The sequence below is a fragment of the Boleophthalmus pectinirostris genome, unplaced genomic scaffold, assembly GCF_026225935.1.
Source record: "Boleophthalmus pectinirostris isolate CB_2022bp ecotype Guang Dong unplaced genomic scaffold, ASM2622593v1 HiC_scaffold_18, whole genome shotgun sequence".
Classification (NCBI taxonomy): domain Eukaryota; kingdom Metazoa; phylum Chordata; class Actinopteri; order Gobiiformes; family Gobiidae; genus Boleophthalmus; species Boleophthalmus pectinirostris.
In genome coordinates this window covers 23,559,295-23,577,531 of record NW_026571133.1, presented here as the reverse complement: position 1 = coordinate 23,577,531, position 18,237 = coordinate 23,559,295, and the positions used below count along the sequence as shown (strand labels likewise).

Genomic DNA, 18,237 nt, shown 5'->3' with positions numbered 1-18,237 from the left:
AACATGATCAGATTATTACTTTTAAGTTTTACTAACAAATAAATCACAACAGCTCTATACTCTTACCTCACACTGCAGCACAAACTGCTTTCCACCTTTGATGCGTAGCAAGATGCACTTCTTGTCTTTTATCTGTGTTTCTTCCACAGTCACTATTTGCTCCATCGTCAGCAGATTTTGCTGGAAAAACCAGGCCAATGAATGTGGGCAAAGAAGAAATGTACAATAACTGCAGTGAACTAAGTCACCCACTATACATACTGTATATTCTTACATGTCACACTAGAGCATTTTACATTTATTAGAAATTTGTTACAGAGATGGTACCACAAAATGTCCAAAACCACTGATCTTAATTATTCAAATGTAATCTAGAAACTAAGGGAGAAAAGACATTCTTGGTTTATAAGGTTTTTCTATGGTGGTAGAAGAAACTGTTAACACGTCTAAATGAATGAATACAGCAAACGGCAGCACATTATTCCCAGTGAGTTCAAATAGTATTGAACAGATCCAATTATATTTGTTGTGTTTCTACCAGTAGGGGGTAGTCAAAGGAGCAATGCATGCTACAGACTGAAGCAGGGAGTCTGTGACTAGCTCTAAGAAAACAGGACATATTAACACCTGGCAAATATAACACTCACCCCTCTGAGCTTTTTTAATTGTGCTAGCCAGGATTCCTTTAATGAGTGCCAACAACAACAGACAAACATGTATTCACTGACAAATAGACAAGCAACACAAGACAGCTATCATGTCAAAAATAAAAATGGGAACTTACCCGAGATTCGCCTTCCCCTCTCCACTCCACACGGTTAGGGAAAAGATAGAAGTATCTGCGCTGCCACTGGGTTAGGAAGGGGTTCCCCAACTTGAGCATGTAGCCATGCATTATGCAGTCTTTTCCTAAGGCATAGTCTGTGCATGTACAAGAAAAGAGTCAGCTATGTAATTTATACAATTTGTACAAAGTTAATAGTTTAAACATAGGACATGCCTTCTTCATGGCCTAGTTGCTTGTTTTTGGCTCGTTTGCGAGCCTCAATCTTGTCTGTGTCGGAGTTCACCGCCTCATACACAGTTTCTGCCACCTCCTGCTGCCAGCGCTCCGATATGACCAGGGGGAAGTTCTTGTACAATTCCTGGTCACTGTCCAGCAACTGAAAGAAAGATTTAAGAATAAAAAAATAATAATTATGTAGGACAATATTAAATAATATTCATGATATTAGCTGGTAATCTTCAACATACTGAACCCAATTTTTATCTTGTGCGACAGTTTAAGGTCACTAATAATCAATAAAAATTTAATTATAGACTGAGCAGTCTTTGCTTTAATTCTATATTAGAAGAATTAGAATTAATTTGTGTGCATTGTGCAGTTGCAATGAGGAATATGATCCACTTTAAACTGGAAACTGTTGACTTGTACATTGAATAACAACAATAACTCATTTGCAGTGAGCGTGACTTCGTAGTCATGTCATTATTAATATTACTTACAGAGAAATGGTAAACAATATATATTGTTCTGCAGGTACGTACAATTATAAATGCTACAACATAAAATTTAATAAGACGAAAGCTGTTTTTGTGAAATTAACCCAAAATGGAACACAACAGACTGTCAACTGGAGAGCAGGTTAGTTATGCAGTGTCGTACCTTGATGCCCTTGGTGTCCTCCTCATCAAAAGAGCCTATATCAAAAGCGTCAGCAGCATTTACTTCTCCTCTGGGAGGAATTAATGGGGGAGAGTACTGTGGGGGAAAGCAGAAGAAAAGATGAGCACAGTGCAATGACAGCCTTCCAAGTAGTGTTGTGGTGACCACAGCAATTCAATGAAACTGGACATTTGTATCAACAGTGCTTGTATTTGTCTTTTTACTAATTGAAGGATACTCCACATCCACTGAGCACTACTAGTGTGCACAATAAACATAATCTATTATTTATTTATTTATTAACATGATGACAGACCTTTTGCAGATACACCTGCTGCCAATCGATGCCTTTGAAAAACTGGTGTTCCTTTACTTCTTGAGCTCTGCATGGAAAAGAGCATCAATCATTGCTCTTAACAGAAGGTGGTGCTGTTTGCCACAGTAAGAGTGCAAAGTTCAATTCATGGCCTACATGGTTAAAGTGCTATACTTGTCATTATAATTATTAGCAGTAATATTTAAAAAATAGTATGTTATTAGCAGTGATATTTTAAAAAACAGTATAAAAAGAGCGCAGGCTTCTCACCCTTGCCCCTGGCAGCCGAGTCTCTTGGATACGTCCCTCTGCAGCAGACCCTCCAGCAGGTCCTTGAGCTCTGTGGTGAATGAGTCCGGGAGCTCTACGTTCTGTAACAGACCAGGAGTCACAGAATTAAATCAGACACAATCAGTAAAAAAGCATTTAAAACTTTTTGCACATAGTATTAACAGTATATACTGTTATACTATGTGTAATACTGTTAATACTATGTGTTATGTGTTAATAATCTTTGACCACGTCTTAGCTTGAGTCCTGTCCTGCTATTCCTCATTCGGTCTGTGCCTGTCCTGCTTCTCTGCTCTCAGCCCGGCTCTCTACTGTCTGTTTAATGAAACTAAACTGTTAATCATCTTAAATAAACACAAAGACATATAGAGTGATATTTTTAGATTTAGAAAGAAAACAGTTTAACTCTGACTTTTCTTTACAAGCAAATGTAAAATAAGATAGTGACTGATCCCAAACAACTACAACAACTACTACTAATACAACTACAAATACAACTACTAGTACTAGTACTAGTACTACTACAACTACAACTACTACAACTACAACTTTGACACAAAAAGAAAAAAAATACATCCAAGTTACTTAAACTTTAAGGTAGATCTCCATTAAACAAGCATTTCAAAAAACTGTGTCTGGATGGAATGCAGTTCAGAATTAAGGTCAGGAGGGAGAAATATAACCTGTGTCCATTATGTAGCTTTCAAAGTCTAAAATATCTTAAACAAAAATGCAATTGTCTTTGTGCAGTAAGGGTACAACCTTTGTAGATTCCACTTCAGGTGCCTTATCTATAGCTCATAAAGTAAGGCGGTATTGGAGTTTCCTTGTCATGCATTTGTTTCCTGTTGTTTTGCCCTGCTTGGTTACACCTTCTTATGGTCTCCTAAGTCTCACAATTAAGACAGCTCCTGGGACTGCTACAGTACAGCCAATCCACTCTAATCCCAGAATTTACAAAACATAACATAGCAAAACATAGCAAAGTGCCATTTTAAAATGTACTCTTTTAAAAGAAAAAAGTAAGATCCAGTTTAAAGTAAGTGTCGTATTGTATTGCTTCTGATAGAGAATTTACTGTTTACAACCAACAGCTCTTCTTGTCTTATTGTTCACACTGCTGTATGCATATAACAGTTGTGTGCATTTTGTATTACTGGAAGGTAAACAGGACGAAACCCATGTGAGCATGGTTGAGTACAGGCTAGTTCTCTGGCAGTTTTGACACAGTGACTTCTTGTACTATACAGCATGTGTCCTCCACTGTGTGCATTTTGTCACTGGGCACACCTGTCTTTAAGGAGGAAGAGTCTTACCATGGTGAGCGTCATGCGGTCGATCTCATGTTTATCTTTGGTCTTGTGCTGCCTGAAAGGACTGTGCCTGAAAGGACAGAAAAGGGGAGGGCTTTAATGTTATATCTGTATAGAGGTCATGTGAGGTCCAAAACTTTAAATTGGGCCAGTGCAAGCAATGCCCAACAAAAATACTCCATTTAGTTAAAGAATGTTGTTGATGTGTAGTTTTCTAACATGAAAGTAATGACTCACAAATAGGCAAAATCTGTATTTATAAAAAATAGTATAGTTACTGCAGCTTCTGTGATACTAGGGGAGACACACGTGTTGCAAAGTGTAAAAGCTAATTAAACATTCATATGAGGGAGATAAAACAAGATAACCCAGTTTATGTATTCAGAAAAAAAAAACATATGTAGTGTTTAAGTACCAAATTACCTGTCACTTTAAGTGACTTGAGCCAGGTTTACACCTAAAGCAAGTTGGGTGCCAGGGGTGGTTCTAGAATGAGGGGCCACAAGGGTCCTGGCCCCACCTCTAATCTGATTGGCCCCTGAAGTGCCCCTGTTCTGTCAATCAACTGACGAAAAGAACAACCGGAGAATTCATTGATCACTTATGCAATTCCACCCCCACGCAACTTAATAGGAGAAGAAACAGACCTGTGGAGGGCTATTTTTTACCGTCTATGAATGTATTTGCGCCATACAAAATTAATCATTTCTGTGCTTGGACGTACCCTGTACTTGGTCCCTGAATATAACATGTGGCCCCTTAATGGTCCCTGTTTCAGAAAAATCCTAGAACAGCCACTGTTGGGTGCGGTTTGGGTTCAGCAAGAAATGCAGAGTAATTAATAGCAATGCGTACTGTCACACCAGCTACAGAGCATTGTGTGCGGGGGAGGTGTGGGTCTACAGAAAGAATCCGTAAGGACACTGCAACGGTCTGGAGTGGTTTACAGGTAATTAGAGGAGTACTTCTCTGTGTTACTGTGTGATCCCCGTGAACCTGTGCTGCACTGAACAAATACACACCACAGTACATGGTAGTTGGTGTGACAAGCAGCCCACTCAAGTAAACCACTCAAAATAACCAGAGTATAAATGACGTATCACTTCAATAATACTTCATCTATTTGCACAGCTAATTCTGCAGTGTGTTATTCTTTACTTACTGCATATTTTGTCATATAGAATATATATGATAGTATAATGTAAACTGGTAAACTGGTTTTCTGCTTTCAGATGGATTTGTGAGCCAACCTTTAAGCAACGTCCTATACTGTAGTCCTCTTTTAAGTGTTGAACAGACAGAGCCCAACATCAATGGAAAGACACGTCATGCTCTCCTCTCTTTTCACCTTCCTCTCACACACGCCCTACATCTCTCAATGCTCCATGACCTACTGGGCTCAGACCTCTGGCATTTACACACTCTGGATCAAACAAATACACACAGACTGCTGCACACAAAACAAGATCAAACACACCCAACAGGCACTGAGAGAAAAGGGACATGGAGAAAAGGCTAGAGCAAACTGAAAGAGGGTTTCTGAGAGTGGCACAAGTGGTGTGAAATCAGACTGGAAGTCAGCACACAGTGGGAGTGGTGAGCAGAGAAAGATGTCAGTGTGGAGGGTCAAAAAGGCTGCTTACCCCCGGAGCAATTTGAAGAGCATGCAGCCTAAAGAGAACCAGTCAGCACTGCTGTCGTACGCCGTTCCTTTTTGCAGGACCTCTGGAGCCATGTAACCGTGTGTACCTCTGCCAATGAGGCGGCAAAACTTTTGTCAAACACGATTTTTGTTTTTAATCTGATCAATAATGAATATGGCTTATTGTCTACTCACACACTGGCATGGGGCTTTTTCTTAGAGAAGTCACAAGCCAGTCCGAGGTCGGAGATACGAACATGTCCATGTTCGTCCAACAGGATATTAGCTGGCTGTACAAAGAGGCAAAGGAGGATACTCAGGTTCAAGCTGATACAAAATGTGAGACACATTCACCCTCAGATCGGGGAACACTGTTGGACAGCATGTTAATTCAAAACTTAAGTTACAATTTCCGTTGGCCTGAACAGAGTCTGCTGGCCTGGTTATGCTCTACACTCTGGCAAAACCACATCCCTCACTCACTTTCACTCAAAGCTCAACCTCTGAGTATTATCTGCATTAAGATAGATTGTTTATTGAAGCCCTAAGCTGCTCCCTGACTTACAGCAAAATATATCTACTATTATGGCAACCACTCAAAACAAGGGAACAGAAAAAAAACAGGATCACTAAAAACACCTTGTATGAAATTTGAACAGTGAAGAGATTCAAGATAAGTAAGTCCATTAGAGACTATGATATTTATCAATCATAAAAATATTTCTCTCTACCTTGAGGTCTCTGTAGACAACAAAACGATTGTGCATATGTTCCAGTCCCAAGATTATTTCAGCTGCATAAAAACGCATCTCCTTCTCACTGAACACTCCATGTTGAGAAAGATGGTAATGCAGGTCACCACCTGAACATAAAAAACAGCATCATTTGTTCAACATGCGAAACCTCAACACACTCCAGATCTTTAAGATTAAAAAGATAAATGCATCTACTCACTGTATGTGTGATAAAAACAGTGTATGAAACAAATTTTATAAAATCTAATCAGCATACAGTACCAAACTCATTAACTTTGTTGTAGTTGCTCTCATTTTCATACAGTGTTAGTTCTGGTGAGTGTATTTTCGAAAATTTACCATTCATAAGGTCCAGTATGAAGCATAGCTTGTCAGGGGTGTGGAAGGCATAGGTCATACATACAATGAATGGGCAATCCTGCAATAATGTATGAATGAAACCATTTTAGTTGAAAAAGTGCAAGCTTTGTCAATCAACTGATAATTGTAACAAACCTACCCCTGTGCTAACAAGTGAGAGCATAATTCTTTCATTGAGTGCCAGCGTCTCTCCTTGCTTCATCTTAATTCTCTTCTTGTCCAAACATTTCATGGCATACCTGATTAAGTAAAAATATCAAATGACTAGATTAGTAAAAGTTTTTGTTAAGTTCAGAAGTGTTTAAAAATATTTGCTCACATCTTTCCTGTATCTGCTTTCCTGCAGCCATACACCTCTCCAAAGCCTCCCCTGCCGATTATCCGATGAACACTAAAGTCATTCATGGTCAGCTGAAGGAGCAAACACAAAGGGCATCAACAAAATGCAATTTATACACACAGTCCATCAATACTATGTATGTCAGAAGATACATCATTTTGATAATAAAAAATTGCATTTAGGTAGACAATATATATGCTATTCATTATGACCCCTCACGGTTGGTTTTGGGATAAACATTTAATGAATCCTGAGGAGGAGACACTGTTGCATCTCTTGTTTACATAAGCAGTGACAAAAGCTACTACTCACGTGAATATTGAGCTCCACATTCTTCCACTGGCAAAAACGAGTGAATTTGTCACTAAAAGGGAGAAATAATTTATTGTAAATTCAGTCACTGTATAACAACCACTAATCTGGGCCTATGTCTGCAGCTGGCTCACCTTTCAATAAATTTTTGGAAGATCTTCCCTCTCAAGCTGTCACAGATCTCAACAATGTATGGCTGCAGACAAATAAAACCACACACGCAAAAGCATTTACACTTCAAATTGAAACATGCCATCTCATTCTATAATAAATAAATATAAATATAAATAAATATATATATTTTATAGATATGGGCTGGGCAAAACTACAAAATATTAATCGCATGTTATACGCAAAACCAATTAATGAATTAAAAAGTAACATATAGTTCACTTTTATTAGAAATGTAAATGAAAGAGCCATACATTTGTTGTGCAAACAACATTTCTTTCAGAGGAGAACCCTCAGAGCCTTCAAGGTATTCTGAAGGCTTAAGAAAAAACACTGAATGAATTTCTGTACTACTAATATATTTGTTCAATATTTTTTGTTCAGTGAGTAATAAACACTACACTAGTAATAATTTCTAAATCATTGTTATAAACTTGGAATGATATTTCTTGAGAAACAAAGGGTTAATATAATGGAACGGAAATGGACCAATCACAATTTTTCTTCCAATGGTATCTGGGTAAATCAGTGACTCCCCCTGCAGCACTGAACTAAAGAAACACCTGCAGGGCCGTCGATGGCTGGAACGAAGTCTGAGATTGACAGTTGTCTGAGCTAATCATATTTCATTGAGTTATGGGCGGGATCATATCACGAAATCTTCCAGACCTTCGCGAATACCTTGTAATAACGGAAGCAAGACCGCATCGACGAAAACCGCACTGGACACCTCTATTCGGACGGAGAAGAATGAGAAAGACCCTTGAACTGGAGCCCGTAGAAGCTCAGAGCCCATGGCTGGTCCAGAGCCCGCGGCCGAGCCCAAGACCAAGGGCCTCATTTATAAAGCTTGGTTACGTAAAAATCCTTGCGTATGCGCTCTCTACGCCAACCGTGGTATTTATGAACCTCGACTAAGGCGAGGCGCTTTGCTTAACTCTACGCCAACTCGGGACCTCCTGTAAGCACTATGCAAAGTCTGGAGACACAGGGAAAAAGCGACACTCGTGGAGAGAAGCAGAAGTGAACAGAGTTTGAGGAAGTGTTTGATGAGAAAATCCACGTATATAGAAGAATTACCTTCAGATTTGCGCATTTAAGTGTTTTGTTTGCCAAAACATGGAGAAGGGCTGTTTATTCCACTCATTATTTTCCACAATATTATACATTTGAAACTCGTGCACGAGCGCGGCCACGTTCCCGGACGCAGTCTCCCACTGTCCACACCGCGACCATAGACTTCTATAGAACACAGTCTGACCAACACAGAGGATGAAATAATGACCCAACCCTGAGAGAAAAGTCTTCCCTTGGACACTGTAGGAGGGAGGCTTTGATTTAATGAATGCAACTTTAACACTTTTACTTTAGTCTTTACGCACCGAGCACCAGAGTGACCTGAGTCTGTGGACAACACGAAGCCTACTACGACCGAACCTGACCCGAACCAAAATGGGGAAATCTTGCACATGAGAGCTGCTCTCTGACAGTATGAAGAAAAGAATAATGTTTGACGTCTTTCCTTTACTTCCTTCACTTTTTTCTGACCGACCAGGTCGGACCAGCTCCTAGCTCCAACTGGGCTACGCAATCCGATTCATGGGTCTTTGTCTTCTCCTTCTTCCAGACGCCCCTGAGGTGTCCAAGTAGAGGCGTCCAGTGCGGTTTTCGTCGCTGCGGTCTCGCTTACATAATGCTATTACAGGGTTTCGTGAAGGCCCAGAAAATTTTGTGATATGAGCTCGCCCATAACTCAGTGAAATATGATTGGCTAAGACAAATGTCAGTCTCAGACTTCGTTCCAGTTCCAGTGTTTTAGTTCAGTGCTGCAGGGGGAGTCACTGATCTACCCAGACACCATTGGAAGAAAAATTGTGATTGGTCCATTTCCATTTCATTATATTAACCCTTTGATTCCCAAGAAATATCAGTCAAGGTTTATAACAATGATCTAGAAATTATTACTAGTAGTAGTGTTTATTACTCACGGAATAAAAAATATTGAAAATATTTACATTAAAATAAGTATAATATAAATATTTTTTCTTGAGCCTTCAGAATACCTTGAAGGCTCTGAGGGTTCCCCTCTGAAAGAAATACTGTTTGCGCAACAAATGTGTGGCTCTTTCATTTACATTTCCAATAACAGTGCGCTATAAACTACTTTTTAATTCATTAATTGGTTTTGCGTATAACATGCGATTAATGCAATTAATATGTTTTAGTTTTGCCCAGCCATATATATATATATATATATATATATATATATATATATATTTTTTTTTTTAAATATATTTATATATATAATACACTTTTTTTTTTGTGAGTTTTACCTGAAAAAGAGTTGGAGGAACTTGCTTCTTTGCCAAATGACTTTGTACATGATCCACTGCTTTCTTAGAAAAAGGCTGAGTAGTAGAAAAAATGAAGAAGGAAGGGCTATTTAAAAATGCTAACTAGAGTTCCATATACAACAAAGTACAAAGTTTGTAAAGGCCATTAAAAAAATGCATAATGAACATTAGATTCCCTACAAACTAGTCATATGCTATATAACTGAAAGGAATATTTGCATTAGTGGGTCCCTTTTGTCCTTCTTTTAGGCTAGCTCTGAGAAAACATAAGATTTTGGAAAATTTTAAGATGGTTAAAACATGCCTTCATACCCCAGGACCAGAGATTTCCATAGTTTGAATTCAGATTTTGGTGGCAAAAATATTGTTATAAATAATAAATTCCTTTCCCTGTATTTGATATTTATAAATTTCAATAGTGTAGTATATTACATACTTATAATATAATGACCAAGAGTGTTTTTATGTAAAAGTTCATGTTTTCGCACATATTTATGTCTGACACACTAATCGGAACTCAACAATATTTGCCATCTCAACATTAACTATATATCGTTTCCACATGGAAAACGCAAACATCTAAATAGAACATGTGTTCTAGTCCTCTATTGTGTCTTTGTGTAATGTTTTTCTCTTTTTCACATAATGCGGGTCTGGGCTGAGTGTGTGCTCACATGTGAACAGGACAGGAGCTCCTTCATGATGTATCCATCGTAAATCTGTCGGCTCCGGCTTAGCCTCTCCTCCTCGGAGTCCAGCTTCTCATACTCTTTAATCTGAAATGAGAGTCACCTGATCATCAGAATGCCACAAAACAACTACGGAGAGAGCTGCCCGGGATAAATCTGAATTAAGGATTATGGCTATAATCTGTCACACAGCAACTAGCACGCTAACGGCACACTTGAAAAACTTACTTCTTCGTAGAATTTTAGCTGTGGTACTGCCTCATCAATTTCATTCAAACAGAAGTCCTTGAACAGCAGGAAGCCTGAAAAATAGAAAGATACATCTTAAAACTGCTATGCTACGAAGTGTGTATTTACAATAAATATTTGAAATCAACTGCAGCCCTAGAAGAGTTACATGTTTTTACTTGACTAAAGGCATGATCAGTGTAAAATGACCTTAACTTTCACATGTTTTTTCTGCCCTCCTTGCAGATTTATGAGTTAAACATATCAGAAATTCAAAACAAGCTGCATGAGACACTTGCTATAGTAAAGTTATTGTAACTAGCAATACAAGCACAATGAACAGAGTAAAATGGAGAAATTACGGTATAGCTGTATGTAACTAAATTAAAGCCACTGAGCTACTTAATTAAATGTACCAAAGTTAAAACAAATGTATCAGCAGGATTTAGGAAAGATAAGACCTGGTGTTGTCCAGGACACGATTGACTCCAAAGGTTTCACCTGATTACATGACGCATTAGCAAAAATAGACAGCTAACAAGATCCTGTTGATTTGTTAGGTCACCCGCTCTTTCTCCTGTGCCCTTCCACAGTGAAGAATAAGAATTTTTACAGTAAAGTATCTACACCTAAACAAAAAAATTTTACTCCCCAAAGATAGTAATTAAACATGGTTACAAGTTATGCTGTAATGTTTGTTTCAGAATAACCTAAATGTATTTAATGGTAATATTATGTACAATATTATTTAATACAAAAAAATTAAAATCAGACTCAAAGCATTCATCATTTACTCAGGCTGAAATGCCCACTATCAAGAAGTGTCACTTCTTCCCCTCTGCTTAATCTCTTGTCCAGATGTGACGCATCACTTCCCCTTCACTCCAATAGCAACTACAGTCCACACAAACAGCACTCTCTCACATGGCATATGAGTCAACAATGGCCATACATGTTTTCTGAGGGTACTACTACTCCTCAATACCCATCAAACAAATAGTATTATTTTTATATCAACAGCAAAGTACACAAGAGGTATTAAGTGGGAAAAGGCACTTCTTACATCACAGAGACTCCAGGATTAACCTTAATCACAGAACACTTCAACACTACCCCTCTAATTCAACAAATAGCCTCTTCCAGGGAACACAGCTAAGCACATACACAGGTACACATGCACACACGCACGCGCGCACACACACACACACACACACACACACACACACACACACACACACACACACGCACGCACGCACACACATACACATGCTTGCACAGTGAGTGGAGATAAGATGCAAGTTCCTCAGAGCTTTGTCTCATTAGTGAGATCACCTGAAAGATCTAAAAATACCAACTGCTAGTCTTGACAGCCTCTTGTGGCCTCTATCATCTGTACCACCTACAACTGGTGAAACTGATGAGAAATGATATAATACAAGTGACAAGAAAGGCTTAAAATTACTAAACTGAGAATAATTTATACTACTATCTATACTAATACTTTAATAAAGAGTCCTGTAGGCAAATTTGGGGAAATGACACACATGCCATTTCCCATAATTTGAGTGTGCGGATTCCAAATATTTTGTTTATGAAGCTGAATTTTGAGTTTTAAGAATGCTAATTAGCATTCTAGCATAGACGCCAGGCTAATCAAATTAAAGTTCTCTTTAATGGAATGGATTTCATAAAAAGTCTGGAAAACAAATACCAGTATACTGTATATATATAATAAATATTATAACTAAGATAGAAATCACCAAATGAAATCACCAGAAATGAAACAAATTCCTGATTCAGATTTTTACTAGGTTTGGATTCTAGGTGACTGCTCATTTTTATTCCTGGAAGCCATTTATCACTGTTCGCTATCGACTACCTGCGAGTCAGTGGATCTAACCGCTCAACAAATGATGTTTATGTTGAGAGCGGGATTTGAACCGCCAAACTTCAGATCAGTGGACCAACGCTTTGACCAACTGAGCTTCTGCCGCAAAGATACAAGAGCCACTCTTTTCTTCAGATGTCGGACTCTAAAGTGCAGCTGCTTATGGCCTATTAGAAGAGCACATTACCAAGCTCTAGTATGGAGACAATCGAACATAACAAATCCAGTTCTATCACCTGTAGAGGAAATGGGATGAACGTAATCATTGGAAACCTGGAACCCAAACTGATACAATCCCAAAAACCTGCAACTTGATGGTTACCTGTAGACAAGTATGGTTGTAAGACAAGCAAATGCAGTTGTCACAGTGCTGGCCTGTTCTGTGTAAGTGGCTGCAAATGTAGAAGTACCCCCCAGATCACCCATGCCAGAATACTACCACGGCAGACTAAGAATACAGCCATAATTAAATTAAACTAGCACTTCTTTCTCTAAACTCCTTATCTCAGTCATTAAACACAACATAAAAGTGCACACATTAAACACAACATAAAATCCTAATGTGTGACTTTTTGTGATCTTTGCAGTGACTCCAAGGAAAATGGTTAATGGTTAGTGTTTCCTAGAGTTGGAGAGGCAACTTCTGTTAAACTAAAAATGCTGAAAATAAATTTGCTTTGTATTTGTTGGATTCATATCCATTCTTAGTTTGATTTCCAGTTTAACACTAATTAAAATAATTTTTTTCATATGTGATTTGCTTTGTTACCTTTATCCCATTTAGAAAAAAATAAATAAAAAATTGTCAAGCGGTAGAAGAAATACTTTAAGGATCTCCTCAGTCCCACCATCACATCTTCCAAGGAGGAAGCAAAGACTGGGGGGGGAGACTCGTCCATCATCCTGGCTGAAGTCACTGAGGTTGTTGCCAAGCTTCGGAGGTGGATGAGATCCGTATCTTAAATCTTTGGATGTCGTGAGTCTTGGCTGACACGTCTCTGCAACATCACGTGGCGGTCAGGGATAGTACCTCTGGGCTGTCAGACCGGGGGTGGTAGTCTCTCTATTTAAGAAGGGGGACCGAAGGGTGTGTTCCAACTCCAGGGGAATCACGCTCCTCAACCTCCCCTGTACGGTCTATGCCAGGGACTTGAAAGGAGAATCCGGCCGATGGTCAAACCTCGGATCCAGGAGGAGCAGTGTGGTTTTCGTTCTGGCCGGGAAACACTGGACCAGATCTACATGTGTCTGATGTTGTCCTGATGGCTTCATCAGACCAGGACCTGCAATGTGCACTGGGGCGGTTTGCAGCCAAGTGTGAAGCGGCTGGGATGAAGATCAGCTCTTCCAAATCCGAGGCGGTGGTTCTCGATTGGAAAAAAGTGGCTTGCCCTCTCCGGGTGGGTGGAGAGTCCCTGCCTCAAGTGGAAGAGTTCAAGTATCTCGGGGTCTTGTTCATGAGTGACATTGTGACAGGTGGACAGGTGCAGCATCATCATTGATGCAGTTGCTGTATCGGACCGTTGTGGTGAAGCTGAGCCGAAAGGCAAAGCTCTCGATTTACCGTCAATCTACGTCCCTCCCATCACCTACGGTCATGAGCTCTGCCCAAAAAGATGAGATCATGGATACAAGAGGCCCAAATGAGTTTTCTCCACAGGGTGGCCGGGCGCTCCCTTAGAGATAGGGTGAGGAGCTCAGCTACACAGGAGGAGGTCTGAGTAGAGCCGCTGCTCCTCCACGTGGAAAGGAGCAGCTGAGGGGAGTGCATCTGTTCTGATGCCTCCTGGGCACCTCCCTCGAGAGGTGTTCTGGGCATGTCTCAATGGGAGAAGACCCAGAACACGCTGGAGGGACTATGTTTCTGGGCTGGCCTGGGAACGCCTTGGGGTCCCCCTGGAGGAGCTGGAGGAAGTGTCTAGGGTGAAGGAAGTCTGGGAGTCCCTGCTTAGACTGCTGCCCCCGCAACCTGACCCCGGATAAGCAGAAGAACATGGATGGATGGATGGATGGATAATATAGTCATAAATTATATATTATTAATATACAAATTAGAAAGCTTAGAACTCAAAGTCAAGCTTGGTAAACAAAATATTCTGAATCAGCACCCCCAAATTATATAAAAAAATAAAAAGATTTACTGACTTTTCCTCAAATTTGCCAATAGGACTTCTCTACTGTGATTAGATTCCCTTGTCCATTGGCTTTCGTCTGACCATAAAACGGAATACCAAAAATCTTCTTTGTCCAGGTGAGCATTTGCAAAGGCCAAGTGGGCTTTTGTGTGCCTTCTTTGGAGAAGTAGCATCCTCCTTGGTCTGCGTCTGTGGAACCAGCAGTATGTAGTGTCCGTTGGATTGTCTGCCTTGAGATGTTGCCACCAGCAGAGCCCAGATTCACATGAATGGCCTTGGTGGTGTCACTTTTGGCTTCTGACCACCTCTTCTGAGATATTTCACAGTGTGGAATGTCTTGTATTTTTAATAATACTTTGCACTGGAACTTGAAAACATTTAGATATGAGCTTATAGCCCTTTCCTGACTTTTGAGCAGCTGCAATTCACAGCCGCAGATCCTCAGAGAGTTCCTTTGTCTTAGTCATGATTGTTCACACACCAAATGCAAAGACCTGCTGTTTTTTTACCTGTTCAGTTGCTTAAAACAGCTGTTCCCAATGAATCAAGGTAATTAGGATGCTTTAGAAGAGCTTGGGCTGTTTGGAATGGTATAGAACTTTGGATTTTCCCATAGATTGTAAGAGTTTAATAATTTTGGACATGTCACTTTTTGTTCAAATGTAAATAAGAGCTGATATTTCTTCCTCTTGTACATCGTCTTATTAACTTCTGGGAGATGCCCATCTCATTTCCCATCAAGAGAAAACTTGCTGGTTGAATAAAAGTAACTAAGTCAAAATTTGCCAGGAGTAGGAATAATTTTGAGCTTGACTGTACACACACACACACACACACTATACACACACACACACACACACACACACACTATACACACACTATACACACACGCACACATAAAGGGTAACTTGTACATTGCAACTTTAAAGAGAAACAAAATGGATTTTATTGTAACTTTCTTTAATTGAGATTCAGAATCTCATTTAGTGTGTCCTAGTCCTTCAGTTGGAAGAAAACTGCAAAGGACAACATGCAAAGAGAATGGCCTCACTTAGTCCAGGAATTAAATAATGGGTGTTTTACTCTTCAACAGTGTGGCCAAGATTTCTGGGTATACAAGACCCCAGAAAGCAACTGGCGTTAGAGTTGCTTTGTGTACTATCAATACTCTGAGAAAGAAGGTAGAGCCTGAATGGTGTGCAGTTAAGTATTATGCAAAGTAAAGCTTTGTCCCCTCAAATGATTACTAGAAAATAGTACAGTCAGGTAAGATGGCATAATAAAATAAAATAAAAATAACAGTTTGTTTCCTGAAAACAATAGATTGGTAAAGTATGACCCATTCATTTTTTTTAAAATCCAAATAATGATTTTATAAAAATGTCTCAATATTTATAAGAGCTTCAGCTTAGTTAAACAAACACAACAGGCATGTCTGCAAATAGTGGGTGCAGTTATAGTAAAACATACTCAAAATACACACTGTAGATGCTTGAAAAAGTATAATAAATGAGGAACTGGTTCCATAATCCACCCAGCTTTGGGTTTCAAACATCTAGCTGCATTGGCTTAGGTATTAGAAATACAATGAGGGTTTGCATTGTGCACTAATTTACAATAGAAACTGCATTCTGGGAAAAGATTGTTTCATCTCTATGCCCTTATTGCTTGGTGTCCATGTAGTCTCTTTATTTCCCCTTTCTTTTCTCATCATCTATTTTATTCCTTCTTTAATCAATTTTATTTCTCCCTGTCGACAAGCAAATGCAGCAGTTCTGTTGGGGTTCCCGTGGCAACCACAGTTGCTAGGCAACACACAACTCTCCATCATCCATTCCAGAAGTCTGACAGATGGAGAGGGAGAACGCAAAAACACAGCAAGAGAAAGATGAGAGCATGGGGGTACATTAGGAAGAATAAAGCAGCAGTACTGGCTGAAGCCACAGTGCAGAAAGAGAATTATGCAATTAAAAAACATACAGTGGTACAGAAACCAGTTTAATTGCCAAGTCCTCTTGGACTCTCAATTGGTCCATGGGCATACAAAACAGTATTAGAGAGGTTCTGTGGTATGCAAACTGATCATACAGGCTTCTGGTGAGACATTCACTGTAAATGCTAAGACAAGCAGCATATAAGGGTTACACAGAAATTTGTTACAAATCTGGGATAGTAAGTGGAACACCCTTTATCTTCTGATGAATCTAATAAAATGTTTTCATATCCAGTATTCTTACCACTGCAGGCTCATTATAGAACACAAAACAAGAAAACATAAAACAGTTTGCTGCTGTATTTACAATGGCTAAACCTAAATAACTGATGTGGAATGCTTGATCTAAAGAGGGGGTCACAATACTGCCCTACAAAAGAAAAATGCAGTAACTGTGTTGACAGTAAAACTGATAAAAATGTTTTGATGTTGTCCCTTTAGTGTATGTCAGAGGTACATTAATAGTATGTTTATGTTACTGTATGATGCGGTAATACTGTATCATACTGTACTGTATAATACTGTTAACAATTACAACCATCAACCATCCTGGTCAAATCATTGGTTGAGCAGTCATATTCACTGCCCCACAAGCTGGTGGCAAGATTCCATCTCCCACAGATGCATGCTGCTGTTGTGGGGAATCTGCATTTGAATTAGTCAGTAACAACACTGTGAGCTGCATTTGCTGCCTTTGTATCAGTGAAAACACTACAGTTACTGCAAATTTCACATGCCGATTTCTCAAAACCAAGACAAAGTTGATCCATGAAAGTTTGACACCAAATGAAATAGTGTTATGAAAGGGATTTTTGGTGTTTAATTCAATTTTGACAAATATGATGTTACTTCTATAGTTTACTATAGTTTACTTATAGATAGCATGTAGTTCACTTATAGATATCCATGAAATACTTAATTTGATGTCTATAGCTACAGTGAGGAAAATAAGTATTTGAACACCCTGCTATTTTGCAAGTTCTACCATTTAGAAATCATGGAGGGGTCTGAAATTTTCATCATAGGTGCATGTTCCACTGTGAGAGACATAATCTAAAAAGAAAAATCCAGAAATCACAATGTATGATTTTTTTTTACTATTTATTTGTATGATACAGCTGCAAATAAGTATTTGAACACCTGTCTATCAGCTAGAATTCTGACCCTCAAAGACCTTTTAGTCTGCCTTTAAAAAGTTCACCTCCACTCCATTTATTATCCTAAATCAAATGGATCTGTTTGAGGATGTTAGCAGTAAGACTCCACCTACTAACATGGCCAAGACCAAAGAGCTGTCCAAAGACACCAGAGCAAAACTGTACACCTCCACAAGCCTGGAAAGAGCTACAGGGAAATTGCCAAGCAGCTTGGTGAAAAAAGTCCACTGTTGGAGCAATCATTAGAAAATGGAAGAAGCTAAACATGACTGTCAGTCTCCCTCAGACTGGGGCTCCATGCAAGATCTCACCTCGTGGGGTCTCAATTATCGTAAGAAAGGTGAGGAATCAGCCCAGAATTACACGGGAGGAGCTGGTCAATGACCTGAAAAGAGCTGGGACCACCGTTTCCAAGGTTACTGTTGGTAATACACTAAGACCTTCCCCTGCTTAAACCAGCACATGTCAAGGCCCATCTTAAGTTTGCCAATGACCATTTGGATGATGATGGGAGAAAAGTCATGTGGTCAGATGAGACCAAAATAGAACTTTTTGGTCATAATTCCACTAACTGTGTTTGGAGGAAGAAGAATGATGAGTACCATCCCAAGAAAACCATCCCTACTG

The 18,237-nt window shown here is 39.3% G+C and overlaps 1 protein-coding gene across 1 annotated transcript in view; it reads right to left on the bottom strand.

Annotated features, from left to right (window-relative positions):
* The window catches only part of grk3 (G protein-coupled receptor kinase 3), a 43,951-nt gene that overhangs the window by 3,207 nt on the left and 22,507 nt on the right, over positions 1 to 18,237 (bottom strand). The window contains exons 4-21 of the mRNA XM_020931966.2: positions 10,438 to 10,511; positions 10,195 to 10,296; positions 9,500 to 9,574; positions 7,130 to 7,191; positions 6,996 to 7,047; positions 6,663 to 6,754; positions 6,483 to 6,582; positions 6,323 to 6,401; positions 5,960 to 6,090; positions 5,424 to 5,518; positions 5,230 to 5,337; positions 3,590 to 3,656; positions 2,253 to 2,353; positions 1,983 to 2,049; positions 1,667 to 1,762; positions 1,001 to 1,163; positions 785 to 921; positions 67 to 180 (exon numbers count right to left, since the gene is read on the bottom strand). Of these exons, the coding sequence (XP_020787625.1) occupies positions 67 to 180; positions 785 to 921; positions 1,001 to 1,163; positions 1,667 to 1,762; positions 1,983 to 2,049; positions 2,253 to 2,353; positions 3,590 to 3,656; positions 5,230 to 5,337; positions 5,424 to 5,518; positions 5,960 to 6,090; positions 6,323 to 6,401; positions 6,483 to 6,582; positions 6,663 to 6,754; positions 6,996 to 7,047; positions 7,130 to 7,191; positions 9,500 to 9,574; positions 10,195 to 10,296; positions 10,438 to 10,511 (1,715 nt within the window). The remainder of the gene's footprint in view (positions 1 to 66; positions 181 to 784; positions 922 to 1,000; positions 1,164 to 1,666; positions 1,763 to 1,982; positions 2,050 to 2,252; positions 2,354 to 3,589; positions 3,657 to 5,229; positions 5,338 to 5,423; positions 5,519 to 5,959; positions 6,091 to 6,322; positions 6,402 to 6,482; positions 6,583 to 6,662; positions 6,755 to 6,995; positions 7,048 to 7,129; positions 7,192 to 9,499; positions 9,575 to 10,194; positions 10,297 to 10,437; positions 10,512 to 18,237) is intronic.